General features: G+C 44.8%; 2 protein-coding genes and 1 long non-coding RNA gene across 5 annotated transcripts; all 3 read right to left on the bottom strand.

Moving 5' to 3' along the window:
* Positions 1-4,471: 4,471 nt before the first annotated feature.
* Positions 4,472-5,805, bottom strand: LOC130137451 (uncharacterized). 2 transcript variants are annotated; one of them, XR_008815884.1, is made up of 3 exons: positions 5,056-5,805; positions 4,799-4,878; positions 4,472-4,702 (listed from the first exon to the last, which is right to left on the bottom strand). It is a non-coding gene; the product is annotated as an uncharacterized LOC130137451 (long non-coding RNA). The 2 variants fall into 2 exon arrangements; XR_008815883.1 differs by lacking the exon at positions 5,056-5,805 and having other exon boundaries at positions 4,799-4,894.
* Positions 5,806-7,293: 1,488 nt separating this feature from the next.
* On the bottom strand, positions 7,294-9,553 carry LOC115688732 (transcription termination factor MTEF1, chloroplastic). 2 transcript variants are annotated; one of them, XM_056308390.1, is made up of 2 exons: positions 8,580-9,553; positions 7,294-7,762 (listed from the first exon to the last, which is right to left on the bottom strand). In XM_056308390.1, the coding sequence occupies exons 1-2, from the start codon at positions 9,493-9,495 to the stop codon at positions 7,623-7,625; spliced, it is 1,056 nt and encodes a 351-aa protein (XP_056164365.1). In that variant the 5' UTR covers positions 9,496-9,553; the 3' UTR covers positions 7,294-7,622. The 2 variants fall into 2 exon arrangements, with proteins under 2 accessions (XP_056164365.1, XP_030470533.1); XM_030614673.2 differs by lacking the exon at positions 7,294-7,762 and adding an exon at positions 7,888-7,922.
* A 3,280-nt stretch (positions 9,554-12,833) lies between these two features.
* On the bottom strand, positions 12,834-14,348 carry LOC115688818 (expansin-A1). The gene is made up of 4 exons (XM_030614772.2): positions 14,333-14,348; positions 14,063-14,219; positions 13,594-13,906; positions 12,834-13,499 (listed from the first exon to the last, which is right to left on the bottom strand). Exons 2-4 carry the CDS (start codon positions 14,199-14,201, stop codon positions 13,193-13,195), a joined length of 759 nt encoding a protein of 252 aa, XP_030470632.1. The 5' UTR covers positions 14,202-14,219; positions 14,333-14,348; the 3' UTR covers positions 12,834-13,192.
* Between the last annotated feature and the right edge of the window lie 8,450 nt (positions 14,349-22,798).

The raw sequence follows: 22,798 nt of genomic DNA, 5'->3' as shown, positions 1-22,798 counted from the left end.
AAAAGGTTCAAGTTTTGATATAAGTATTAGATTTTTCTCTCGCTATAAAAATGCTATTTCTTTATAATTCAAGTGCAAGAGTGCAGAAATACAATTATCAAAGAACTCATGAAACAAATTACATTCTAACTGTCAAATTATTATTATTACAATAAAATAATTATTGCGATGCGACTGGATGAAAGATCCAATAGTGATTAACTGTGGGATATCGTGACTGAACCATACAACCATTATATCAATAAATATAGTCCACAGCTTAGCAAAAATGTTGATTAAATATGAAGTTTATGACCGTCTAACGTACATATGAAGACCTTCGCCTGATAATTTATGCTTTTGGATTTGACCAATTTTTACGTGATATTGACGAATTCTATCTCTACGCATGCTTTCTCCACGTATGAGAGAGATTATTAAAGTATCTCATATGGACTACATGTAAATGTCATGATTTCAATTTTCGACTTGGATTTCTTAGCAAATATAGGCTGCGCATGGCAACCATTTTGTGCCCAGAATCTGATTCTAGGCAGAAATGATTCTTTTTGATTCTGTGTCCGGAAACAATTTTTAAGCATTTGAAGGCGTTTGGTAATTGCCAAAAATTTTTGTTCTCAGAATAGAAATGCGTTTGGTAACTACACAAAATTTCTTTTTATTAATAATATTTTGAATTTTTTAATATTTATTTCTTTTTTTCTCTTTTTTTTCTTTTTTTTTTCTTTCTTTCCCCTTCCTTTCTTGGCCATGGCCGGCCGCCGGCACCGGAGATCGGCCACAGGTCAGGGCCGGCGAGGGCGTCGTGGCCCTCACCGCCGCCCTCGCCTTGGCTGAGCGAGGCTCAACCTCGCCCAGATCTGGAGAGGCCGACCTCGCCGTCGCCAACCCTAGCGACGGCGAGGTCGAGCCTCACCCAGCCAAGGCGAGGCTGGCCTCGCCGTCGCCACCTAGGCGATGGACCTGGTTGGCGACAGCAAGGTCGGTCTCGCCTTGGCTGGGCAAGGCCGCAAGCCGCCCTCCCCCAGGCGGCGAGGGGAACCCTCGCCGGCGGGTGACAGGGCCGAAGAACAACAACAACAAAAAAAAAAGAAGAAAAAAATCAAGAAGAATCAGTTCTGAAAAAATTGTTCCAAAATTAAGAAGTTTCTTTTTTTTTATTCTTGATTCTATTCCAAAACTGATTCTGGACATAATTTTTTGCAAAATTGTGTTCGGGCACAAAAAATTTAACAAACGGATTTCTGTTTCCAAACTGATTATGGAAACAAAAGAATAGAATCAATCACTATTTAGCAAGTTGCCAAATAAGCCCATAGTGGGACTCTATCTGTGACATGATGTATGTCACGAGTCTGCATAGTATTTCCTCGAACTCTAGCGCAGGAGAAAATGGGTCACCTTCTTGTTCTTGCCACCCCACACTTTCCCGGTGGTATAGTAAACTGAGAAAACTACAGAAAGTGACTTCTTCAATTGCGGAAGTGCCAAAAGATCAAAACCCTGATGGGGCTTTGGTTAGCAATCAATGGGGGAGCGCTCTCTTCCAAGCACTGAAACTTGGAGGGCCAGTACAATAATGAAGAAGAGGCCTCTGGTCATCCTCAACGCCCAGAGAAAAGGACAGAGGGTTTGTTAGACTCATACAGTGGGGGGACACTCCACCTTTCTTAGGTTAAAAATTGAATGTTTGAGGACTTTTATTAAAGTGGTGGGGGGTGAAATGCGGTTGCTATTCATTTCTTTTTCTTCGTACAGCCCCTAGTTTTTGGACAGAAGTTACTGCGATTTTCACATGTTCGAAACTTTGAGCTAAAAGAAAATTTTCGGTTCGTAAAGAAACCTTTGCTATTTTCGTACCTGTGATGGGATGGATAGCTCCATCTAGGCAACAGGGACTATGGCTTCTGCATTGGGAGGCTAGGACTAGGGCATTCTCATGCAGAACTAGGTCTCATTAAGAATGACAAATCTGAAAAATTTTCGTGGACCATAGGGAAAACGACATGTGGGTAGGTTTCTATGGTTTACGGTACGTTATAGTTCCGATGCTTTGGAACTCATGAAAACGAAGGTGATTTTCTTAGAAATGATTAACTCACAAAGACATCAATCGCGTGTTGACATGAAAAGAAATGGGTTATACACACGTTATCTAACTGGTTAGCTAGGCCCCCAACCATAATTAACTTATATCTCTTTAAAGTGTTTTACGTATACTTGATAAAACTTAGATATATCGTAAGTTTGAGTAACACATCAATGAATCCCCAAACCCTACTTGCAGGTTTGTACTTTTGTTACTCTCCGGTGTAACATTATGTAAGGGCATTTCACTCTCCCTCTTTTCAAATTTTCCTGAAACTTATGTTCATGTTATTGTGAGTTCTATCTCAAGGAAAGCCCCAGCCATTCAGAAGAAAACCCCACCAAAGTGACAATGACCTCTTCATTTTCTATGCTTAAATGCTTCGCGTGAGAGAGAAAGAGAGAGAATGGGGAAAAGCTGTGCAGATGACGGATCATACGATAGTGAGATCACAAAACCAACCATGCATCACTTATAATAACCTAATATCGATGTCGCTTTGAATCACCTTCAGTTGCTTCTCTTCCATACCAGTTGAGCAAAGAGAAATTTTTTCATCTTCACAAATTACGGATTACCATCCATACCCATCCTCTGGACCCTCTCTTTTTCTTTTCCTCTTCCTACACAAAGGAACAAATGTAGCTCATCTCCTGTAGAGACTTATAGAGCTGTAGCGCTCTAGAGATGAGATGCTGTCACGCTCAAAAACTGTTCGTAAATGAAGACAGATGGTCGTAGCCATTTCCGCATTACAAGCCAAGTGGGGCTGGGGCTCGAGAAGGACCACGTACGGACATTTAGTTAGTTAGAGGCATACATGCATTGTCACATGATGTGAAACTTGAGCTGGAAATGTTGTTGATTCTCCAAACCAAGAGGCCGACAGGACTATTCTCGTATTAGAATCAATGACCCTCCTTTGGTGTCCCATGGGGGTGATGGAGTTCGTGCTTTTTCGTGATCTTGCATGCCCACCCCCAACATGCTCACTTGAAGTGTTCGGATCAACCAATTCGTGTTTCGACAAAACCATCTTCTTGCACCGGCGAGCTGTATCACGTTGTTGCATTACGAGTACTGTTCGTTTGAGCCATTTTGTATTGTTATTAGTACCTTAAATTTTGTTATATTTGATAAATTGCTTGCCAGTTTGCAATGGTTCAAGATGTTTTATATGAGGAAGGGTTGATTTCGATTCAGTCATGCCTTTTTTTGAGGATGCTCGGGAACAACTCTTAGATCAATTAAGGATCAAATGCAGGCCGAATGTTGAAACCTTTCTGGCTCAGCAACATTACCCTCGATGTGAGCATAGGAATAGGTTGGTGAGGCCGCACCTGGACTATCAGATATTTGATACATAATAAACGTATAATTGTGGTTTGTCGAAGATGAATCAGATGAAATCATTTTTGCGTTGTACAGAATGGTGAATGTGGTCATCCCTAGGACCACTTCACAGAGCAAGAAAGTTCAGCATTACTCTAAGAAACTAAGACACACAAATTGATCAAGCCCTCCAAGAAGAGGAACGACGGGGCAAAACACCAACGAAGGTAAATTGGATTAGATGAAAGGAAGAAAAGAATCGCATTCACAGGGTAGGGGAAGAGAGATGGACCCTCGAAATAAAATGCTGGGTTATCCTATATAAGATTCTGTTGGGGGTTGTCCCCTTGGAATATAGAAGCAACAGGAAACATAGTTTGTACGTTAGTTAATTTACTGCATACCCTTAGTAGTTGTAGGGCAACAAACCTCTGTAGCCTTCGACAAACACAGGACAACAACTAGTAATAACATGAGCGTGATTGAAAAAGCTAGGCCAGGGCCATTCATTTGAGTCTAAGCGGGGGATATAAACCCAGCATGAAATGATGACTGTCCTTGTCTCTCCTCACTAAGTGGATTAATCTAAAAAAACGTGGGCCTTCCAGGCATCATCTTACACTTATGTGGTTTTGAATCTCGTTTTCAATACTGTTCTGATCGTTAAGTCAGCCCCTCCATTTCTGGAACTTCAAAGCTATACCTGTACAAAGCTCAAAAACTGCGATATTGCACACGCAGAGTCACAGTCACTGAGCCTCTTGCATGCATGTATAGAGTAGAACAGAGAGAGAGAGAGAGGGAGAGGGAAGAGGGGGTGAGAGCGAGAGAGTACTTGTTCTCACTTTGGTAGTTGAACAAGCATTTAAACCTTGATGGGACACACGCAAACACACATGCTGTAAACAGTCGAGTATTCTCTGCTTCTAACTTTGTGAAGTGCGTTTGTGCGAGTACGAACCATCCATTCATCGTTAAGATAGTTCACTGTTCTTTTATGGATGCAAGTAAAAGGAAAACACTCATTCGGAGACCCACAAGCTCTTTGAACTCGTTGAAAGACAGAACGACTATTCTCTCGAAAAAGCATAAATGCGCTATTGAACACTCTGTACGTTCCTCAACTCAAGTCAGGGTGGTCACTGTGTGTCCTTGGCCAAGTAAATTCGTGAAAAATATTGCTGACCGCCTTGTTCATGAACTCCTGTAGTAATCAATGAAGCATCGACCTGTTGGTTGGCTTTATTTCCTTCGAAATCTTGCAGCTTGAAAATTCTGCATCTGTATTTGAAATAAAAGAAAAAGGAGGATTGATTAAAACGAGACGAGAAGAGCGGGTTATTGAAAATGAAATGAACTTGCGAAACGACACTCAACAAGCAATTCACCGACGGATGGATAAACTTTACAGTCTCGCTCCCTATTCTTTGAGTTCGTGGTCCCCCATCCAAACGACTCTGAAAACTTGCACAACAAGATTCTTTTTGCTAACAAGGTGGGCGTAAGTCTTTGCTGGGCAGCACGGCAATTGGGAACATCGCCAAATCCAAATCCGTCAATATATTCAATTGATCTCACTTTAATTCGAGAATTTTTTGTAACGCAACTCACACATAAAATTTGAAAGTTTTCACCTAAAGAGGGAGCAAGAGAGAGTCGAGGGTGGGGTCTACCGTTGTTTAAGGTAATTTAGTCAATTTATGGTTGATGTTTTTTTGTGGGGTATAAATGTGTTCTTTTCTATTTTCTTGTTAGCCAAAGGAAAGGGGTGGTGGTTCTGAACTTTGAAGTATGAAGTAAAAGCTTGGGCAGACTGCAAGAGCCTACAACCTGTATAACACCGTCTGAAGTCAGCAATCTTAGATAGGCTCTACACAGCCAGCTCGCAGGAGCAGAGAGATCGTACAGCAGTGAAACAAAATATGCACACAAAGTGGGTGGTGCCACTGACATTTGGGCAACAGTGGGCAAGGGAATAGGAAAGGGTCACGATACCATTTATGGATACAACAGATCTGGGAGATAATCAGAATGAAAAAACAGGGGGCTCGTGTTTGGGGTTTGGGGGAAAGTTAAAATCTGATCATCATCATCAGAAGCCAACTCTGCATCCGCAACAGCTCACTGATACAACATCGCGGACTAGACACAACAAAGCGCGCTGCTAAATGGGTCGAGATGAAGGCTAAGCATTCCACTCTTCCCCGGGATTTGCACGATGTTAACCAGTCGATGCAGAGAACAGGGTTAGGACGGATGAAGATGGAGGCACTGGAGAGAGAGAGAGAGAGAGAGAGGGGAGATGTGCCTGAGTGTGTCCACGTGCGTAGACCCTGATGTGGGCTTTCAAAGCTATGCAGCGCAGGCCTCTCTCCCTCCTTTCTCTCTCTCTCTCTCTCTCTCTCTCTCTCTCTACTGTCCCACTGAGTAGGATTAACGAAGCGATTTCGCAAATATGTATTGATACACTTTGTCCACCAACGTCTTGTCAGAGAGGGATTCGTACGAGCTTTGATGCGACGTGCTTTGGCGTTATCACGAAATGGCACTGCCGTGCAGCGTTGTTGGGACATGGGCTCGCCGAGCAACGTAGCTCATCCCCTGTTTTCACTTCTCTTTTCTCTCCGATCAGTAATGAGAAAGTAATATATATATATATATATATATATATATATATATATATATATATAACATCAAAGAAGCTTACAGACTCGTATTTTCAATGCAATGTCATCTCGAGCTCCGAAGCTCCAAGTACGAAGTAGACTATAGGTAATACGACCCTCTTAAATTGTACCTTCATTTTGCATTGGTTGGGAATTCACATGGATCGCATCCTAGACGCAGTGGATCACACACGCCCCTTCCTGTTTAGGGCAACAATTCCTAAAATGACGTTGAAAAAACATTCTCTCTTTTCATTTTTTTTTCAGTGTGTTTAACGGTCCGTAAGAAAGCCGATCGGTCAATGTGAAATTGACGACATCTAAGTTTTCGCTCCCGAGGCCTTACTGCAATTCCCCGAGGGAAATTAAGAATCGACTCCGTTGATATTGTGGAAATCCTGCCTCTAGCAAAAAGTTCGCCCTAAACCCTTGTTTTTTTTGTCTTCCTTTTTTAGGATTGCATTGGCATTTCGACCTTTGGGATCCAAGGCCATTATCCAATTCAATCATGCTATACAGTTCATACGGCCACGGTTGGTTTTTGCAATGCGTGTGAAGCGGCAGTAAAACGATTCTGAATTTGTATCATAGCAGTTCATAGCTGACTCAGAGAGAGCAGGCCAAAGAAGAAAATATAAATGGTCTCATGTACAGATGATCTAAAATGGCGACTTCCACGGTTTTAGCAGAGTACTTGAGTTGCAGCGATGGGGCTTCCACGAGACTAAATAAGTTGGAATGAGAGTTTGAGAGCTTTAATTGCCAGCAGAACATTAGAGGATTTAAGTTAGTAAAAATGACAGATATATGCGGAAAAAACGAAGAGCGCGAGCAAATCTCTGCACGAGCAGTTCAATCGATCGTGTCAAGGCGCAACCCCTGGCAGGAGATGTATGGTGCAAGTGGATTTTAGGTTGTCCGAGGGTACATAAACTTAGCAGATAATGTGAGCAGTCTTTTGATGTTATGCTATAAACCCCACTTCGCAAGAAGAAATAACGACATCCTTCACCAACAACGATAGAGAGAGTCTTATGCAAGCCATACGTGTATTGTTTATAGCTAGACCTTCAGTTCAACCATATTCAGTACACACAAATGAAAAGATTAGTGCAACGACACTTAGCTAAGTATGCAACAAATAGGATGTGCCCGTGCATCAAAGACGCGGGATCACTGCTCAGTAACTAAATTGACAGTACAAGAAGTCGCAATGTGAGTAAAGATGAAAAACTCTCGACATCTTTAGATAAATAGTTTGGCCACGGTTGTCTTTGCAGATGAAGAACCCACAAATTGATTATATCCATCAGAAATAGATGATACTTGCTAACGAATAACTAGCAATTTAACATTACATAAATGAGAGATGGTGATACCAGGGCAACATCTAACGTTATCAGTGTTTTGGCGGAAAAGTAAACATCTTATGCTGACAAGCACACGAGCGGGATTAATGTCACTTCATAGATGACACTGCTGACGAACAACTTCATGCGCAGAATCAACCCAGATCCTTAAGAAGGCCAAGGGGACTAATCAGTGAGTTTGATGTACTTCCAAGTCCAGCACTGCTCACGACAAATGACTCGCCCACAGCCAGCTTCAATGCCACGCTTAAAATTGTTCTTAGCAGCTATATGTGCAAGTGATCGCATGCGTAATCGACCGAGATCTTTAAGAAGGCCAAATGAAGTGAGTGATTTTGAATGAATTCCAACACTACTCCCCAGAAGGATCTATACAAGTGGCCGATTTCAATTTCACGGCACGAGTGAATTAGCTCCTAAACGATTGATTAAGCAAGACACCTGTTCAACTCTGTGGTTCACGCTCTGTAGTATGCCACGAGAAACTTCAGAAAACATCGAATCGAGCTTCATCTATATCAACCGTGCAATTCCAGTATAAGCGAACAATGCAAAAGCTATATAGTTGTAGAACTGGCAGACTGGCTATCACTATCGGATATGCTGCTAACAAATAACTTCATGTGCACAGTTGATGATCCATGTGCAACTGACTTTAATCTCGACCAATGATCTATACGCAACCAACTCCAATCCGACACTACAAATGTAGTTGCAGCTATTTGCACGAGCAATCACATGCATAATCATCCAAGATCCTTGAGAAGGCCTAAGATCGCAAGCGAGGTTACAGAAATCAAAACGTTCTGCTCAATAGAGGATCTATACAGCAGCTGACCTCGATTTCATGTGTAAAATTGAACCATCAGCTATTCGCAAGAGTAAATTAGCTCTAAACAATCAATTAAGAACGACGCTTTCTCACGCTCTGTACTCTGTAGAATGCCACAGAAAGCTTCAGAAATCGCGGAATAGAACTCATCATCTATGTATCAGCTGTACAATTCCCATATGAGCAAAAAAAAAATCTGCAACATTGCAGAACTGGGCTATCTATTGCCAGTGACAAATTCTCATCATACCGTGGACACATCTACAGGGAGGGGAGGGGAGCCGACTCACCCCGGGCATCGACTCTCCGCAACCGCATCTCGATCAGACTCGCGGCGAATTCGCCGTCGCTGACCTTGAGCATCTCGGCCAAGGGCAACTCAAGCCCGTGCTCCTCCAGCATCTGATGCCGCGGCCGGATCTTCCGCTCCAGACTGAAGGAAAAGTACTGCGGGAAGCGCTTCAGCTCGGTCAAGTTCCCCCGCATGTCCCGCAAGAAATACTCGGCCTTGGGCCTCATGTTGTTCTGGACGCTCATGGTGAGCAGCCCCGGCGACCTGATCGCCATCCTCGAGACCTCCCCGTACCCGAACCCGAGGCTCCGCAAGAACTCGATCTTGGGCAAGAGGGTGCGCTCGACGCTGGAGACGAGCAGGAGGGTGGTCTGGCAGGTGATGGCGCGGCGGCCCACGAAGCCGAAGCTCCGGAGGAAGGAGAGGGTGGGGCGGAGCTGGGCGTCGACGCTGCAGACCAAGATGCGGGGGCAGCGGAGGACGGACTTCTGGAGGTCGGGGAAGGGGATGAGGGCCTCGTGGAGGAGGAATTCGAAGACGGGGTAGAGGTCGGAGTCCGGGTCGGAGGTGAGGAGCTGGGGGAACATGTCGAGGACGCGGCCGAGGGCGGGGCGGGGGATGCCGAAGGAGGCGAGGCAGGACTCGACGGAGCGGAGGGCGGAGAGAGGGGAGGAGCGGAAGTCCGGGTTGTGGCGGAGGGCCTTCCGGGGGTCGACGTTGAGGCTCTGCAGGTAGAGGAGCTTCTCCCGGAAGAGGAGGCCGGAGTCCGAGGTGGAAGTGGAAGTGGAAGCGGCGGCGGCGGCGGCGGCGGCGGCGGAGGGTGGTGGGAAGTGGAGGTGGTGGGTACTGAGGGGTTTGGGGAGGTGGAGCGTCGGCTGCAGGGAACAGGGGTGGTGCTGGAGCTGGATTATCATCTCTGTTCGCCCCGCGGTCGCTGTGGTGGCGATGATGGAGGGAGGACGAGGAGGACGAAGATGATGATGAAGATGACCTGTTCGAGGTTTTTCCTGCTTGTTTTGTCCGGGTCGGGTCGACCAATGCATGCGATGATGTGGCCCCGTGACGTGGGGCTCCGAGCCTCGATCCGACGTTAGATGGGCCAATTGGGATCGGCCCACGAGAATGATCAGTTTCCTTCCTTTAGGCCCAACCCACGAGAAAGCTTGTACCCATCGTGCGTTTCGGAAAGGATTTTGGGCCTTCACGTAGCAACTATTCGGATCCACGAGAATGCTTGACCCAAGACCCGAGGGCCAATTGGATATATCCATTTGCATTTAAATGGCCGTGAGATTGATTTCGGGGCCGGTGACATTGGACCCGTACGAAAGGACCAAAAAGAAAGAATAAGCTTTTATATGTGTTTCGCAATCAATGATAATCTGCCGGTTTAGATACGTGGGGCATATCCTTGATTTAAGAGTTTATCGTTTCTAATGGACCCGTGATTGGGGTACAAATGTTTGAAAAAAAAATCAAGTTCAAGATAGATTCATAGTACATTGATGTATGGTATGATCAAATGACGTTACGCTGAATTTGGGAGGACTTTCGGTCCATACTTGTTCCGCGACCGTCACATGCTTTAATTACTCGTGTGAAATAAATGAGTTATGGTCAAAACTTATTGAGAATTCATTGAGATTGATGATGCAGATCTTGTTTTATCTTAGCTTTTCGTGATGGAAAGAAATGAGGATACAGTCAAAGTGAGAACTTTCCTTAAAAACAATAAGCTAACCTTAAGTAGGTAAATCTTGAGTTTGTATATACCATGTTAACCCCATCAACTATTTAGAGAACAATATCGAATTGGCGCAGCGAAATAAAAATAATCTCCCCTCCTGTGCAAACCTAATAGGAAACGACTGAATCAAGGAATGTAAATACTAAGCACGCAAATACAAGATGATTTTTTTACGTGGAAAATCTCCTCGGTGTGAGGAGATCGAAAATCACGGGACCGTAGTCCACCCAAAAATCTTCACTATCAGCAAAATTGGGTGAACAAAGTTCTTTTCTTGTGAATCCTAGAGGTCTATAGCAGTAAAGACATCAAAAACATCATTCTTGGCAATAGACATGAAAATCACAAGAGATAAAAGGATAAATCTCACAAAAAACGCACTTTTGGTGCAACCCACGAAAACTTGATGTAGAGAGCTTCAACTGAAAATCAAACCGATCAGATTCGAGAAGAATGCGGCACGAACACGTTCACAAAATTTCAGCTCAATCGGACCACGAATCGACTTCCGACATCAATATCAGATATATCCTCAAATCAAGATTTTCTGCTCTCTCTTTCTTTTTTGTTACCGTATCTCTAAAAAACGTTCTTTTTGTGGCCACGACATAATAATAATGAGAAATCCTATTTCTCCATATGAATAAACATATGGGCTCAAGTCTTGAGCTTGCAATTCAATGGGCTTCCTCCACATGGGAGTGAACCCAGCTAACACCAACTTGAGAAGAGTGCTACGAAGCACCTGGATGAGTGGCCTTATCACACGACCTCATCTGCACTCTCCCTCCATGGACGACGTCAAGTTGAGGTCACCAGCTGCCATGAATAACCTCGATGAAGAGGTTCGCGTGACCTCAATCCAAGGACACGAGACTGCTACGGGCAACCTTGATCGGAGCTCGTCAATGGCCGGACCAACCTATGACCTCGAATAGAGGTCAAAGAGTGCTGTGGCACAACATCGCCTGAGGTTGCCATAGACGCATGCATACACACACACACGCACAAAAGCCGGCACCAAGAGTTGGGAACCAAAGAGTAAGACGGTCAAGTGGCGTGAAGATCATCACCATGGTAGGCAGGCAACAAGTGTGGTGGTTGAATTAGGGTTTTAGGAGTTTTGTGTGGGTGGTGGGGACTTAGAATTTAATGGGGAGGGGGGGGCATCCTTAAAAAGAAAATGATAATTTTAAATAAAACCCTGATGGCAAGTTGGTAATCAATGTCCAGTACAACCATCGGGATGGTTGATCTAGCACGAGTGATTTACAACGTAGCTCTACAGGTGCAATCCTCCAGTCTATCTTACTCTTAGGAAACCTTTGTTGGTTCGCAAAGGAAGTAGCTTGAGTTCAAGTGTACCCGCCAGCCCCGAAGTTCCCACTAGCAATCACCTCGAGCAAAACTTGTGGCTTACACTAAAAGTTCTTTCCTCAGGCGATCAGCAGTAGTTTCGTTGATACCCCTTTTTAGTAACCAATGAAAAAAAATAAAAAAAGATAATGCGGCGCGTCACAGTGTTTAGAGCCAAAATCAAGGCGTGCGTATATATATTTTTTTTATTTCCTCTGGGCATTTTTCCCTTTAAAATTCAACACTTTAAAAAAAAAAAAACAAACAACCAAATGAGAGCACAAACTTACGGTAAATAAGCACCGGAGACAAGACGTAGGTCAAAAGCCAAAAGTCGTGTGAAAAGAAAATTCAAAATTCAAAAGCGGGAGAGAAAAAGAAAAAAAACGAAGCAAAAAACAGAGAGAGGGAGGGAGCACGGGAGCACGATGCGCGGCGGAGCACATGGGGGGGGTAGCGGGCCCCACTTGCACGAGATTTCGACAACTCGCGGATGCTCCCGCGAGATTTCGAGCGGGGGCGGCGATATTCTCGCCCCCCTCGCGATCGCACGGCTCGAGATCTCCACCCCATTGACCCGTCGCCCTCGTGACCCCAAACCAAACCAAACCAAACCCCCCCACCCTCCTCCTCGGGTTCGGTGCTCCCAATAAATGCTCCGAGACCCGATTTTGCCGCCCAATCGAAGCAAACAATTCCTCGTGTTCTCTCGATTTTGACCCGACAATGGAGTCATATTTCGCCGCGCCCCCCCCGAAAAGCCCCGCCTCAGTTTCGCCTCCGTCGGTGGTTTAAGGACGATACACGGATGCGCAGCTTCGTCGAAATTTCCGGAATCGGGAATTTTGGCCATCAAACTCCAATATTAGTCCTGACAGATAATTAACGGGGCCCACTTGTTTGGGACGAAAATGTCGCTCGTGAAGCCGAGATCAGTCTAGTTCGAGCGACGTCGACCGTGTGTATTTCTTCTTTTCGCTGGACAAAGGACCCGGGAAATCCATCCGGGATTAGATGCTTAATCTTATGGCAAGCGGGTTTAGTCAACAAAGTGGGACTAGACGAATGAAAGCTACAGCACAGAAAAATAGTAACACAGGAGTCCATTCCTTCATTGATTAGTACTCCGAAAACAGGAAAATTTACAGCTTTACTAACGGCGGGTGGTAAGTCTCCACCTCTGCCAAAAGCTTCTGCATTCAATTGCCACAGAATTGCAGGAGCAACGAAATGACCTTTCTGACACCCTAAGGAAAAATCACAACTTTGGACTTTTCACCAATGAGACCTAATAATCATCACTAATGACCCAAATTAGAAAAAAGGGGCCATTTAAAACTAGCCCCTCCTTCATTTTGGACCGACAATGCCTATACTATATAGCATAGTAATTATATAATAACCTAGTGTACGAATTAAATCCTTCCCACTCGGTCATACCCTCGCAGCAGCTATATGACTATATCGATTGATTGAAGGTTTGGTGTTTGGGGGTAAGGTGTGGGCCCTCAGCGGAACTGCGCTCCGGCGAAGGTCTGCCCGAAGGACCACCCGGCGGGGGCGACGTTGTTGGAGACCACGCTGCGGCCGTCGCTGGTGGTGACCTTGAAGGAGAGGGACTGGCCGTTGAGGTTGGCGTTGCTCTGCCAGTTCTGGCCCCAGTTCCGGGACATGGGCTGCCACCCGGTCCTCGACCCCTTCACGGCCACCGCGTGGACGTCGCCGGCGCCGCCGACGTTGGTGACGAGGACGAGGTTGAAGTAGGAGTGGCCGTTGATGGTGAACCTGATGCCTCCACCCCTCCGGCAGGGTACCCTGTGGAGACGCGAGCAGTTCCGGTGCGAAATGAGCTTTTGATCTCGAAATATAAGTCGGAATTAGTTGGGAAAAAAAAGCGGATTTCAAGTACCTTCGGTACGCGACGGGGACGATTCCGGCGCGGTACTGGGCAATGTGCTGGAAGACGGGCTGGGAGAGGTCGAAGTGGTGCTGGGGCGGGTTGCACCACCCGCCGGCGTTGTTAGGGAGGGCGTTGTTTGGCGGGCAGAAGTTGGTGGCGGTGACGACGATGGAGCCGGGCAGGCACCACTTCTGGTCGTTCACGCACCGGATCTCGAAGCACGACCCGCAGCTCAGCCCGTTGTTGAACAGCGCCGTGCTCAGCGCCGCCGTGTTCGTCCCGTATCCCTGGCTGTACAGGTTGCCGTACCCGCACGCCCCGCCTAGCAGAACAGGATTCCACGGTCATCGACACGAATTGGACCAAACATGAAACTATTTTCGACAGCCCAAGCCCAATCTCATCCTACCCTCCATTCCCTAAGATTCGCTACGAAAAGCTTTGCCAAAAAACGACGAGAATCAGGAACCGATCATACCCATTGTGCCGGAAGCGTCGCTGCCTCCGTAGAAGGTGGCGTGCGCATTGACCCAGCCGCCTCCTCCTCCACCGTAGCCGTCGACGGACGACGCCACCGTCGCAAGAAGGCCCACCACGAGCAACCCAGCAAGAGCCATTTCTCTTCCCCCCCGCTCCTGCACAAAAAACGGTGCATTTAGCATTAATCTCAGTGTCCAAAGAAAATGCGGGCGCAGCCCCATTTGAGAAATTTCACACCGCTTTTTCGAATTCAAGAATGGGGGTTTACCTCGAGAGACACTGACGAGAGAGTCCTGAAAACTATAGCAGCGAGCGAGCGAGATGAGCGAGTGGAGGGCGAGTGTAGAGAAAGTGGTAAGGAATTGACGGTGTTATATAGAAAATTCCCGGCGGGACAATTCGGCTCCAACTCTTTTTCTTTTTTCTTTTTTTTTGACCGACCAATGTTGCTAGGGACCAAAACCTTTGCTGCCGAAAAAAAAATAGAGGAGGAGGCGGTGGAGATTAGTTACTGCGGTAGACTCTCAGTGACTCATGACAGTGAAAATCCTAGGCACGTATCGTGCCTAGGGTTTTTCTCTTTTTCCAGAAAAAAGGGGCTGTTTTAACTGATTTTCTTTTTCTGGTTAGGGCGTCGTTTTGTGATTTTTTCTCGGCGGGAAATTTCCTCGGGGACTGCCAGCGAATAAAAAAAAAAAAATTGAAAAAAAGGAGGTGGGGCCCAGTGGGGTTAATTCGTTTCTCGCTGACTCACCCACATGCAACTAGACTAGAGTCGATTTGGGGGGTGAATTCCCTTCTGTGCCCTTTCCCTGTTCTGGTTTTTACTCTTTTTTTGACCTTCCATCCTCGTTAGCCATGACTCGTGAGATCTCTAGGTAGGCTTTTCGAATTTCGAAATTCGAATTCAAATCCATCCTCCTTTTAATGTGTTCTTATTGGAACACTATTCGTGAGCGTAAAGGGATCATGCAATCGGCATCCGTGCGCGCAATTGACTGGTGTCCTTAAGACATTTATCGTATGAAATCGTTGTTTCGATCTTGTAACGTCTTTGCATTATTTTTCTTTCTTTTTTGTCGTACCATAATTAGCTTATATACGTGTGCTTTCACGGTCATGATTGGTGGGAACCATCCCCTTTTCACGGGAATAAAATGATTAAAAAGGATGACTGGCATTTTCGATTGTCTCCGAACGTCATCGTAAAGGTCACATACGTCTGCTACGGAACGTTCGGTTGTAGCTATTACGTATCACCTGCGATCCAAAGGTTCGAGGGCGGCAGAAGCCCGTCACTTCTTCGGCCCCAACCAAGATTTCGAGCGATCTTTCCACGCGACCGGCTCGTGACCTTGTTGGAAAAAAGTCAACCCTTTCATCATGAAGCCACCCACTTTGGTGGTGTGATCTAGTTGAAACAGGGAAAGAAAATTAAACTATGAGCAACCTGAGGAAGGGAAATGTACAAGTAATGGAAGTAAGTACGGACGATTCCATGTCGATTCGGCGAAGTAGCAGGACCGAGATTCTTGCTGTTGGAGTATCATATCCCGTATTGAACCTTCGGACAAACGCTACCTGGTTTTTTTCCTCTTTTCTTTTTTGCACCAAATCTGAGCGGCAATACTTTGCTTCTAAGCCAGCAAAATTAAATACTAAGTATCATGCCAAAGAAATAGTTATATGTATTAATTAACATCTGACACGGGAGAGAGCATCGCAGATCACATAAATCGGATGCTCCATATCTGGCATATACGCAGTACGTGTATCGTCCAGGTCGCACCATACTACGAAAACGTTGGCGATAGATTTGATTCAAGAAAGAGAAGGTCGGGTGGTTCTTGAACGTTAAAAAACGAAAGAAGCAAGACGCGAGCGACAGAGAGTGCGTTCCGTAAGATGATACCACGATTTCATCCCGATGCCCAACGTCATGAACTTGCCCCGCTTGTCTTTCCCTCCTTTGCATCTTTTTGGTTTCTCCCTAAACATCGCCGACTATTCGCATCTCTCCGTCGACGACAACACGACGTGTACCACACAAGTTGTCGGGTCATTTAGTATGGAATTCTTTGGTAAACTTCTTAGCATGCGTGGCGTTACTCTTTACTCTTTATGTCCCGACTCGATCGAGCACGGGCGCATTTGCAATAAAGCCTCTCTTTTTTTTTTACTGGATCAAATTAATCAAAGTATTTTTAATTAATTTTTCTCCGGCTCCAATCATCCGTGCACGCTTCCCAACGTTCCGCGTGGCGACCGGCTCTTCAAACCTGGGGGGGGGTCAAAGCGCTCAGCTTCCCCTCTCTCTGCCCCGCAGCATGCGCATAGCGTTTGATGGTGGCTTTGGCCTAGGTTTCTTCAAGCCCATGCTCTGCTCGTGCATGGCCATCCACCACCACCTCCACAACCACCATCGACGACAGCTTTCCCCGAGCCTGGTCAAACTCGTCAGGACGACTCCACCATAACCAAGAGCGCCTCGGCGACCGTGAAGAAGAAGAAGAAGAAGAAGGGCAGCTGACTCGACCCGTGACCAAAAAGTAAAAAAAAACTTCAGATGGTCAGACTCGAATTTTCATCTTTTGTCCGGCGCAACTCAATCACCACCATTCTCAGATTCGAGTTCGAGGGTCTTTGCTCCGTAGACAGATTTAACCAGAGAGCAAGTATCAAATTTTGAATCCGAGAGGTCCTTCTTCCGGTGCATTGCACGATAAAATGCGAAAAGACATCTTATCCAACAACTCGCTCGGTCTGGGCGTAACAAGAAAGTTTTCCATTTCTCGTGTATCGATCAAATATAACACGAGAATAATAATACATTCGAAAATCGCGACTCTTCTTAATTCTTATTAATCGTAGGGGTACTTGTTAAAAAGATCCGCTAAGCATACACGGGTGTTGTTCGGGTTGAAAGCCGTGCGGTAAGGGCTGCACATGCCACCGTTTTGTCTCTACTACCCCCGCGCGCTAGCTTTTCAAGTCCAATTTGGCCTCTTGTCTCCTTCCTCTTTCTCTTGTTTTCATCTGATTTTTCCGAGAGATTTCTCCGATGAAACCAACCTCACGGGACAGAAACGAACATGGCGTGGCGAGAGCGAGAGGACAAAATCTCGGGCCATCGCAAGATTTGACAGAGACGGGCTGATGCTTTGCATCGGGAGGGGGAGAAACCTTGCAGCCCCCATCTGCGCGGATTTCGTATCATTAAAACGATGCCCAAGGCATTGATGAATCGGGTGAATGGAAATATTCCTTTTGATCCGCAGGTTTTCTGAAGCCTGCAAACCTGCTCTGAATCGAGGAAGAGAGGAGGGTCGCTCTGCAACTTCACCTCTGATGACGATGACTCGAAGAGTTTTTGTCCCTCGGGCGTGTTCTGCGAAAATGTGAAGAAACTTCAAATCTTTTGTTTTTGCGAGAAAGAAATAGGAAATTTCCTCCGCTTAACGTCTTCCAGGCATATAGCCTTAGATAAGTGACTTACGGATTCGCATGCAATTCAAGTGCAGCTTCCTATAACTCCGGCGCACGAGCGTAGACACCTTGTCTATCTTAGAGGCCCCTAGAATATCCCGCAAGGCTCGTGAATCTATTGGATTCAGACCTTCGATCTCTACGGATGGCCTTGATCCGGGCAGTGCGTGCACAGGATTTGAATAGATAACCTCTAGTTCATAAAATGGTGAAAAATTGTGTTGGATGCAACATTGCTTTCAGATGGCGATTATAAGAAAAAAACCATGGTTCGCAATAAAATATCGAGTGATTTTAAAGTGTCATGTCAGCGGCTGATGTAACTTGCGTTTTTTATTATGAATTTTCTCTCTCTCCATCATCTCTTTGCCTTCGTTTCTATAGAGGTCTTGCCATATGAGAATGAAGCTTGGCTATCTGCACTGACCAAGCCGACGCACCAGATCTGGGTGGTAACATTGCTAGATTCAAACGCTTCGACGCCCAAGAAGCCAAGGAGGAAGCATGGCATGAGGTCGAGGAAGGAGAGGCTTAGCTTAGCCTCTCCCGTGACTCCAGTTATGGGTGCTGCCCGTCAATCAATTTCCAACTCTTTCAGATCGGCCCAAGCCACCCCTTCCGTGAATCGCTCAACTCAGCTTACATGGAAAAAACAACACTCTAAATGAATGCTGAAAAATTGTTAGGAAGGGAGGCGAATCGAGCTACCGAAAATAAATCAAAAAAGAAGAAAAGAGAACCGCCAAGACATTTAATTTTTATTTTTTTACTTAATTTGAATTTTGCAATGAACGAAGTTCGACTTTTTTTAGTACTCAAATGTTAACGCGTAAATTTACATATTTTGTTTTTGCATAGAAAATTAGCTCAAGTATATCGAATTATCGACGGTAAATGAAAAGAAAATGCTTTTTGTTTTCCGTTAAACGTAATAATGAAGGAACAAGCGTGACAAAAGCAGGATCTTTGCGGGGCCCCACATGCACATGCACGGAGACACAGAAAGATTTCGTGACCAACTAACCAACTTGCCGTTAAGACCGGTCCAAATCTCCCATCGTCTCGAAAACAAAAAAAGAAAAAAGAAAAAAAGAAAAAAAAATGGCCGATGTTTTTTGTCCGCATTACTTTCGAAGCTAATTGGACCGGGCCGGCTATCTTGTCAGCGATCTCTTTCCTCTGACCGAACTAGGATTTCCATTTAATTCCCCCTCCTTTTTCTTTTTCGCTTTTTCATTTATCAACTTTGCTTTTTTCTTTTTCGCCTGTCCAAATTCGGGGATTTTGTTGATGCTCTGCAGCTACGGGTCAAAAGCAGACCCTACTCCCGTCGCCGTCGTCGCCGTCGCCGTCCTCGTTTCTCTTTGCTTGACCGACAAGTCTCTGTGATCTTTGCGATTCGTGCGTTGTTGCTTCATGATTAGTCGAACTAATCATCATCGTTATCTTTTCGTCCTCTTGTCGCAACCTCGCTCCGATCTCGCACGTCTCTTTTGTTAATGACAGACTGTACTCACGAGCGAATAAAGCTGGGGGAGGAAATATATGGCTCCATCGTCGAGATATGGAGTTGAGATTTTCTTCTTCTTCTTCTTTTGTTGTGGTTGATTTCTAGAATTTAACGAAATTGCCCGCTTTAAATTTAGTAAGGTGGATATTCCGAACCACCGAAAGTAGAGTTCGTATTGAACGAAAAAACAGACTCGTGCTAGTCGGCTATTTCTTTGTTCGGCCGCCCCCCATCGAAACAATGGGCTCCGGTGGCTTTCTGTCTAAAAAAGGATTTATGCTCGTAAACAATCCCGATCGAATCTCGATCATTTTCGGCCGGTGATGTCCGACTACCGAGTTTTGATCGCAGAATTAGATTAATGACTATTTACTTTAGGAGACTTGAGTCAACGGAAAAAGAGCGATTAAAGAAGATAAAAATAAAGGAAAATGACACAAATGATTCATAAACTTTATCTTGATATGTAATGTGATTCGTGAACTTTTAATTTGTTTAATTTTGTTTCATGTTCGATTTAGTCAGTGCACTTTTATGAATATGTTCAATGTTGTCCCTCAATTTGAATTAATGGAATGATAATATCGAACATTTTCGTATAGTTAGGGACTAAATTGAACATATACTGAAAGTCCACGGACCACGTTGAACAAATAAAAAGTTTAGGGATCCACATTGCACATTGGGGTAAAGTTCATGAATCACATTGAACAAATTAAAATTTTAGATATTATATTATATATCTGATTAAAGTTTAGAGATAATTCATGTCATTATTTCATAAAAAGTAAAAATCTTGTCGTTTGTTGGGAGGGCAGATTGAGATTATTCACAAACGACGGTTGCTTATGAAATACCATAAAATATCGCCAAGAAATTAAGAAAAAAGAAAAGAGAAAGAAGGTTACTTTGTCCCCATGCTTTGACTAATGCAACATTGACACGACAGGGAGGGCGACTAGGTAAAGCCACGCCCACATCCGACAGCATGTGGTGCGCCCATCGTTGGTTGCCGTTCGTGGCTAAAGTGGTCATCATGTGCTTAATCATATCTCTTAATCCAGCATCAAATCTTTCCCAATCATATCACAATTGAAAAAAACAGACAACAAAGTCTTCCTCTCTCTCTCTCTCTCGGTGCGACAGAAAGAAGAAAACAATTTAAAGAAGAAGAGAGAGAACATGGAACAAAGAACGCAGGCAGTTTGGGTTTCCAGAAAAAGTAATAAGGTCGTCATGATCAGAGTTGTCACTACAACTAACAGCCGCTTCCCTAATTCCACGTAAAGTTGTAATCACAATTGGGGCGCGTTTGACAAGTTATCAAATAATTATTATTTTTATTATTTTATTTTTAGGATTAGTTTTGGAAAAATATTCGGTTGGTGAATTTTTTGTTTCTGGGCACAAATTTATAAAAATTTATTCCCAGAATCAATTTTGGAACAGAATCAAAAATAATAAAAAAAGTAGTTTCTTAATTCTAGAAACAAGAATCATAAATAGAAAAGAAATTTTCTTCTTTTTCTTGGTTTTCTTCTTTCTCCTTGGTTTCTTCTTCTTCTTCTTCATTCCTGGCTTGCTGGCGGCGACCGGCCACAGACTAAGGCCGGCGAAGGCCGCCCTCGCCTAGGCCGCGAGCCACCCCGGCCTGTGGCCGGTCGCCGGCGCCGGCGACAGGCCATGGCCAGGGAAGGGGAAGGGAAAGAAAAAAAAAGAATAAAAAAAGAAAGAAATATAAAAAAATTCAAAATATTAGTAATAAAAATAAATTTTGTGTAGTTACCAAACGCATTTCTGTTCTTTTTCTATTCAAAGAATAGAAATTTTGGGTAATTACCAAACGCCTTCAAGTGCTTAGAAATTGTTCATGGGCACGGAATAAAAAATAATCATTTCTGAGCAGAATCAGTTTTCGGGAACAGAATGATTGTCAAACACGCCCTTATTACTCCATATCTTCCTTTGCTCCCGTTGGGAGTGAGATCTATTATAATGGTTGCGCCGGAGCCATGCCCGTTTCGCGATGACTCGCTCGCACGAAATAGGAGCCGCGCCCGTTTGATGATGACCAACCCGAGCCGAGTGCATGAAAGGGGAGCGGCTCACACGCGAGGATGAGTTTCGAGTGTAATCTCCCGTCTCTTGTATACATGGTCATAACGAAATTTGTATAATTATATTATCATTTCGTTTAATAACTTAAGACTTTTGGGGACGAGGGTTTGTTTAACAACATTCAACTTTCAAAACTCATTTTTACCCTAAATTTTTGTAATATCATCAGAGAGTTTATTACCAGAGACTTTTAGCGATTTGACTCGCATGGTTTAATATCATCAGAGAGTTTATTACCACGTACTGACTACTGAGTTACCTTCGAAATAGTTTGGGGGCAAACGTTGACGTAATTACAAACGCACCATGTCCCACTTTGGAGGTATTGATCTTGCACCCTTTGCTACGGCCCTTGTGGTCTCGAGCATTGCTGACGGGGTTTGGTTAGCATCGTTTTTGGGGACTGGCTTGATCCACGTGAACCGGGTCTCGTGTCTACCGTCGATTTTTCCCTCTTGACCAAAGCGAAGATAAACAAATTGGGCCGCAATCAGTGGGGGGTTTGCCTAGTAAAAGATGGAGAACAATCTTTCCTGGTGGATTCATGCTGCCTTCGCTTTTAACTACTTTAGTTATTAGCTCAAGCTAACCGCCATTCAACGGCACGTTGAGCGTTGAAAGTACCAAAGCGCATATAATGTCTAAGAAAATTATGGCATACTCATTTGAAGCTGAAGCCCTATGAATTTATTTATAATTTTATACCGCTTCAATACGGATGTGAAAAAACTTATTATCAATTTCGTAAGTATCGCGGAAAATCACTCAACAGCACGATCTCCATTCATGAGTAAGGAAATAATTAATTATCTCACCCTATTGGTACGTATCATGAGAAAGGGCACTGAATTTAAAATCGAAACGTTTTGTTTTATTTGATTGCTTAACGTATATTTCGACAGCATTCTCTGACAAAGCCATTTCATGAATAAGCAGTCTAAATTTTCGGTTGCCTCGAAGAAATACAAATATAATGATCCGAAGGTATATCTAATGACTTAGATTAATTTTGGGAGAGTGTGGGAGGTGAAGAAAGAAAAAGAATAAAAAATATTACATCCAAATTAAAACATTTTCCTTCCTCTTTGTAAATTTCTCAAATTTTCAAAATTATCTCGACGAGCAAACGTGTAACGACCCGGTCCGACGAGGGCGGGGAGTGGTCGCCGGGGCCAGAGGGCCTGGACAAGGAGCGGCTCCTGGCAGGCTTCTAGGATGGCAAGGGGGGCATGTCTCTTGTCCCACATCGCTTAGGGGGGAGTCCTGAGCTAGTTTATAAGGCTTGGGTTCTCTACTCTATGTAACGTGTTTTAAAGCCGTGAGGGTCAGTGGGCCCAAAGCGGACAATATTACACAGTGTAGACCCCGGATCCTTACAAATGGTATCAGAGCCGACTCCCGACCGCGTGTGGGGCCACAGCGAGGACGCTGTCCTCGAAGGAGGGGAGAATGTAACGACCCGGTCCGACGAGGGCGGGGAGTGGTCGCCGGGGCCAGAGGGCCTGGACAAGGAGCGGCTCCTGGCAGGCTTCTAGGATGGCAAGGGGGCATGTCTCTTGTCCCACATCGCTTAGGGGAGAGTCCTGGGCTAGTTTATAAGGCTTGGGTTCTCTACTCTAT

This window comes from Syzygium oleosum, unplaced genomic scaffold (assembly GCF_021117445.2).
Source record: "Syzygium oleosum isolate NSW1041296 unplaced genomic scaffold, Sole_v2.1 Sole_v2.02, whole genome shotgun sequence".
Classification (NCBI taxonomy): domain Eukaryota; kingdom Viridiplantae; phylum Streptophyta; class Magnoliopsida; order Myrtales; family Myrtaceae; genus Syzygium; species Syzygium oleosum.
Note: the sequence above shows the minus strand (reverse complement) of the source record. Positions and strands in the feature narration are given on the sequence as shown.

What these genes read in the sequence shown, in the direction of transcription:
- LOC115688732 (XM_056308390.1), bottom strand. Translation starts at nt 9,495, where the DNA reads ATGATAATCCAGCTCCAGCACCACCCCTGTTCCCTGCAGCCGACGCTC. An exon ending in GCGGAGAGTCGATGCCCGGG is followed by an intron (nt 7,763 to 8,579) that starts GTGAGTCGGCTC and finishes GCCTTCTTAAAG; the next exon opens with ATCTCGGTCGATTACGCATG.
- LOC115688818 (XM_030614772.2), bottom strand. Translation starts at nt 14,201, where the DNA reads ATGGCTCTTGCTGGGTTGCTCGTGGTGGGCCTTCTTGCGACGGTGGCG. An exon ending in CGACGCTTCCGGCACAATGG is followed by an intron (nt 13,907 to 14,062) that starts GTATGATCGGTT and finishes CTGTTCTGCTAG; the next exon opens with GCGGGGCGTGCGGGTACGGC. An exon ending in GTCCCCGTCGCGTACCGAAG is followed by an intron (nt 13,500 to 13,593) that starts GTACTTGAAATC and finishes GCGTCTCCACAG; the next exon opens with GGTACCCTGCCGGAGGGGTG.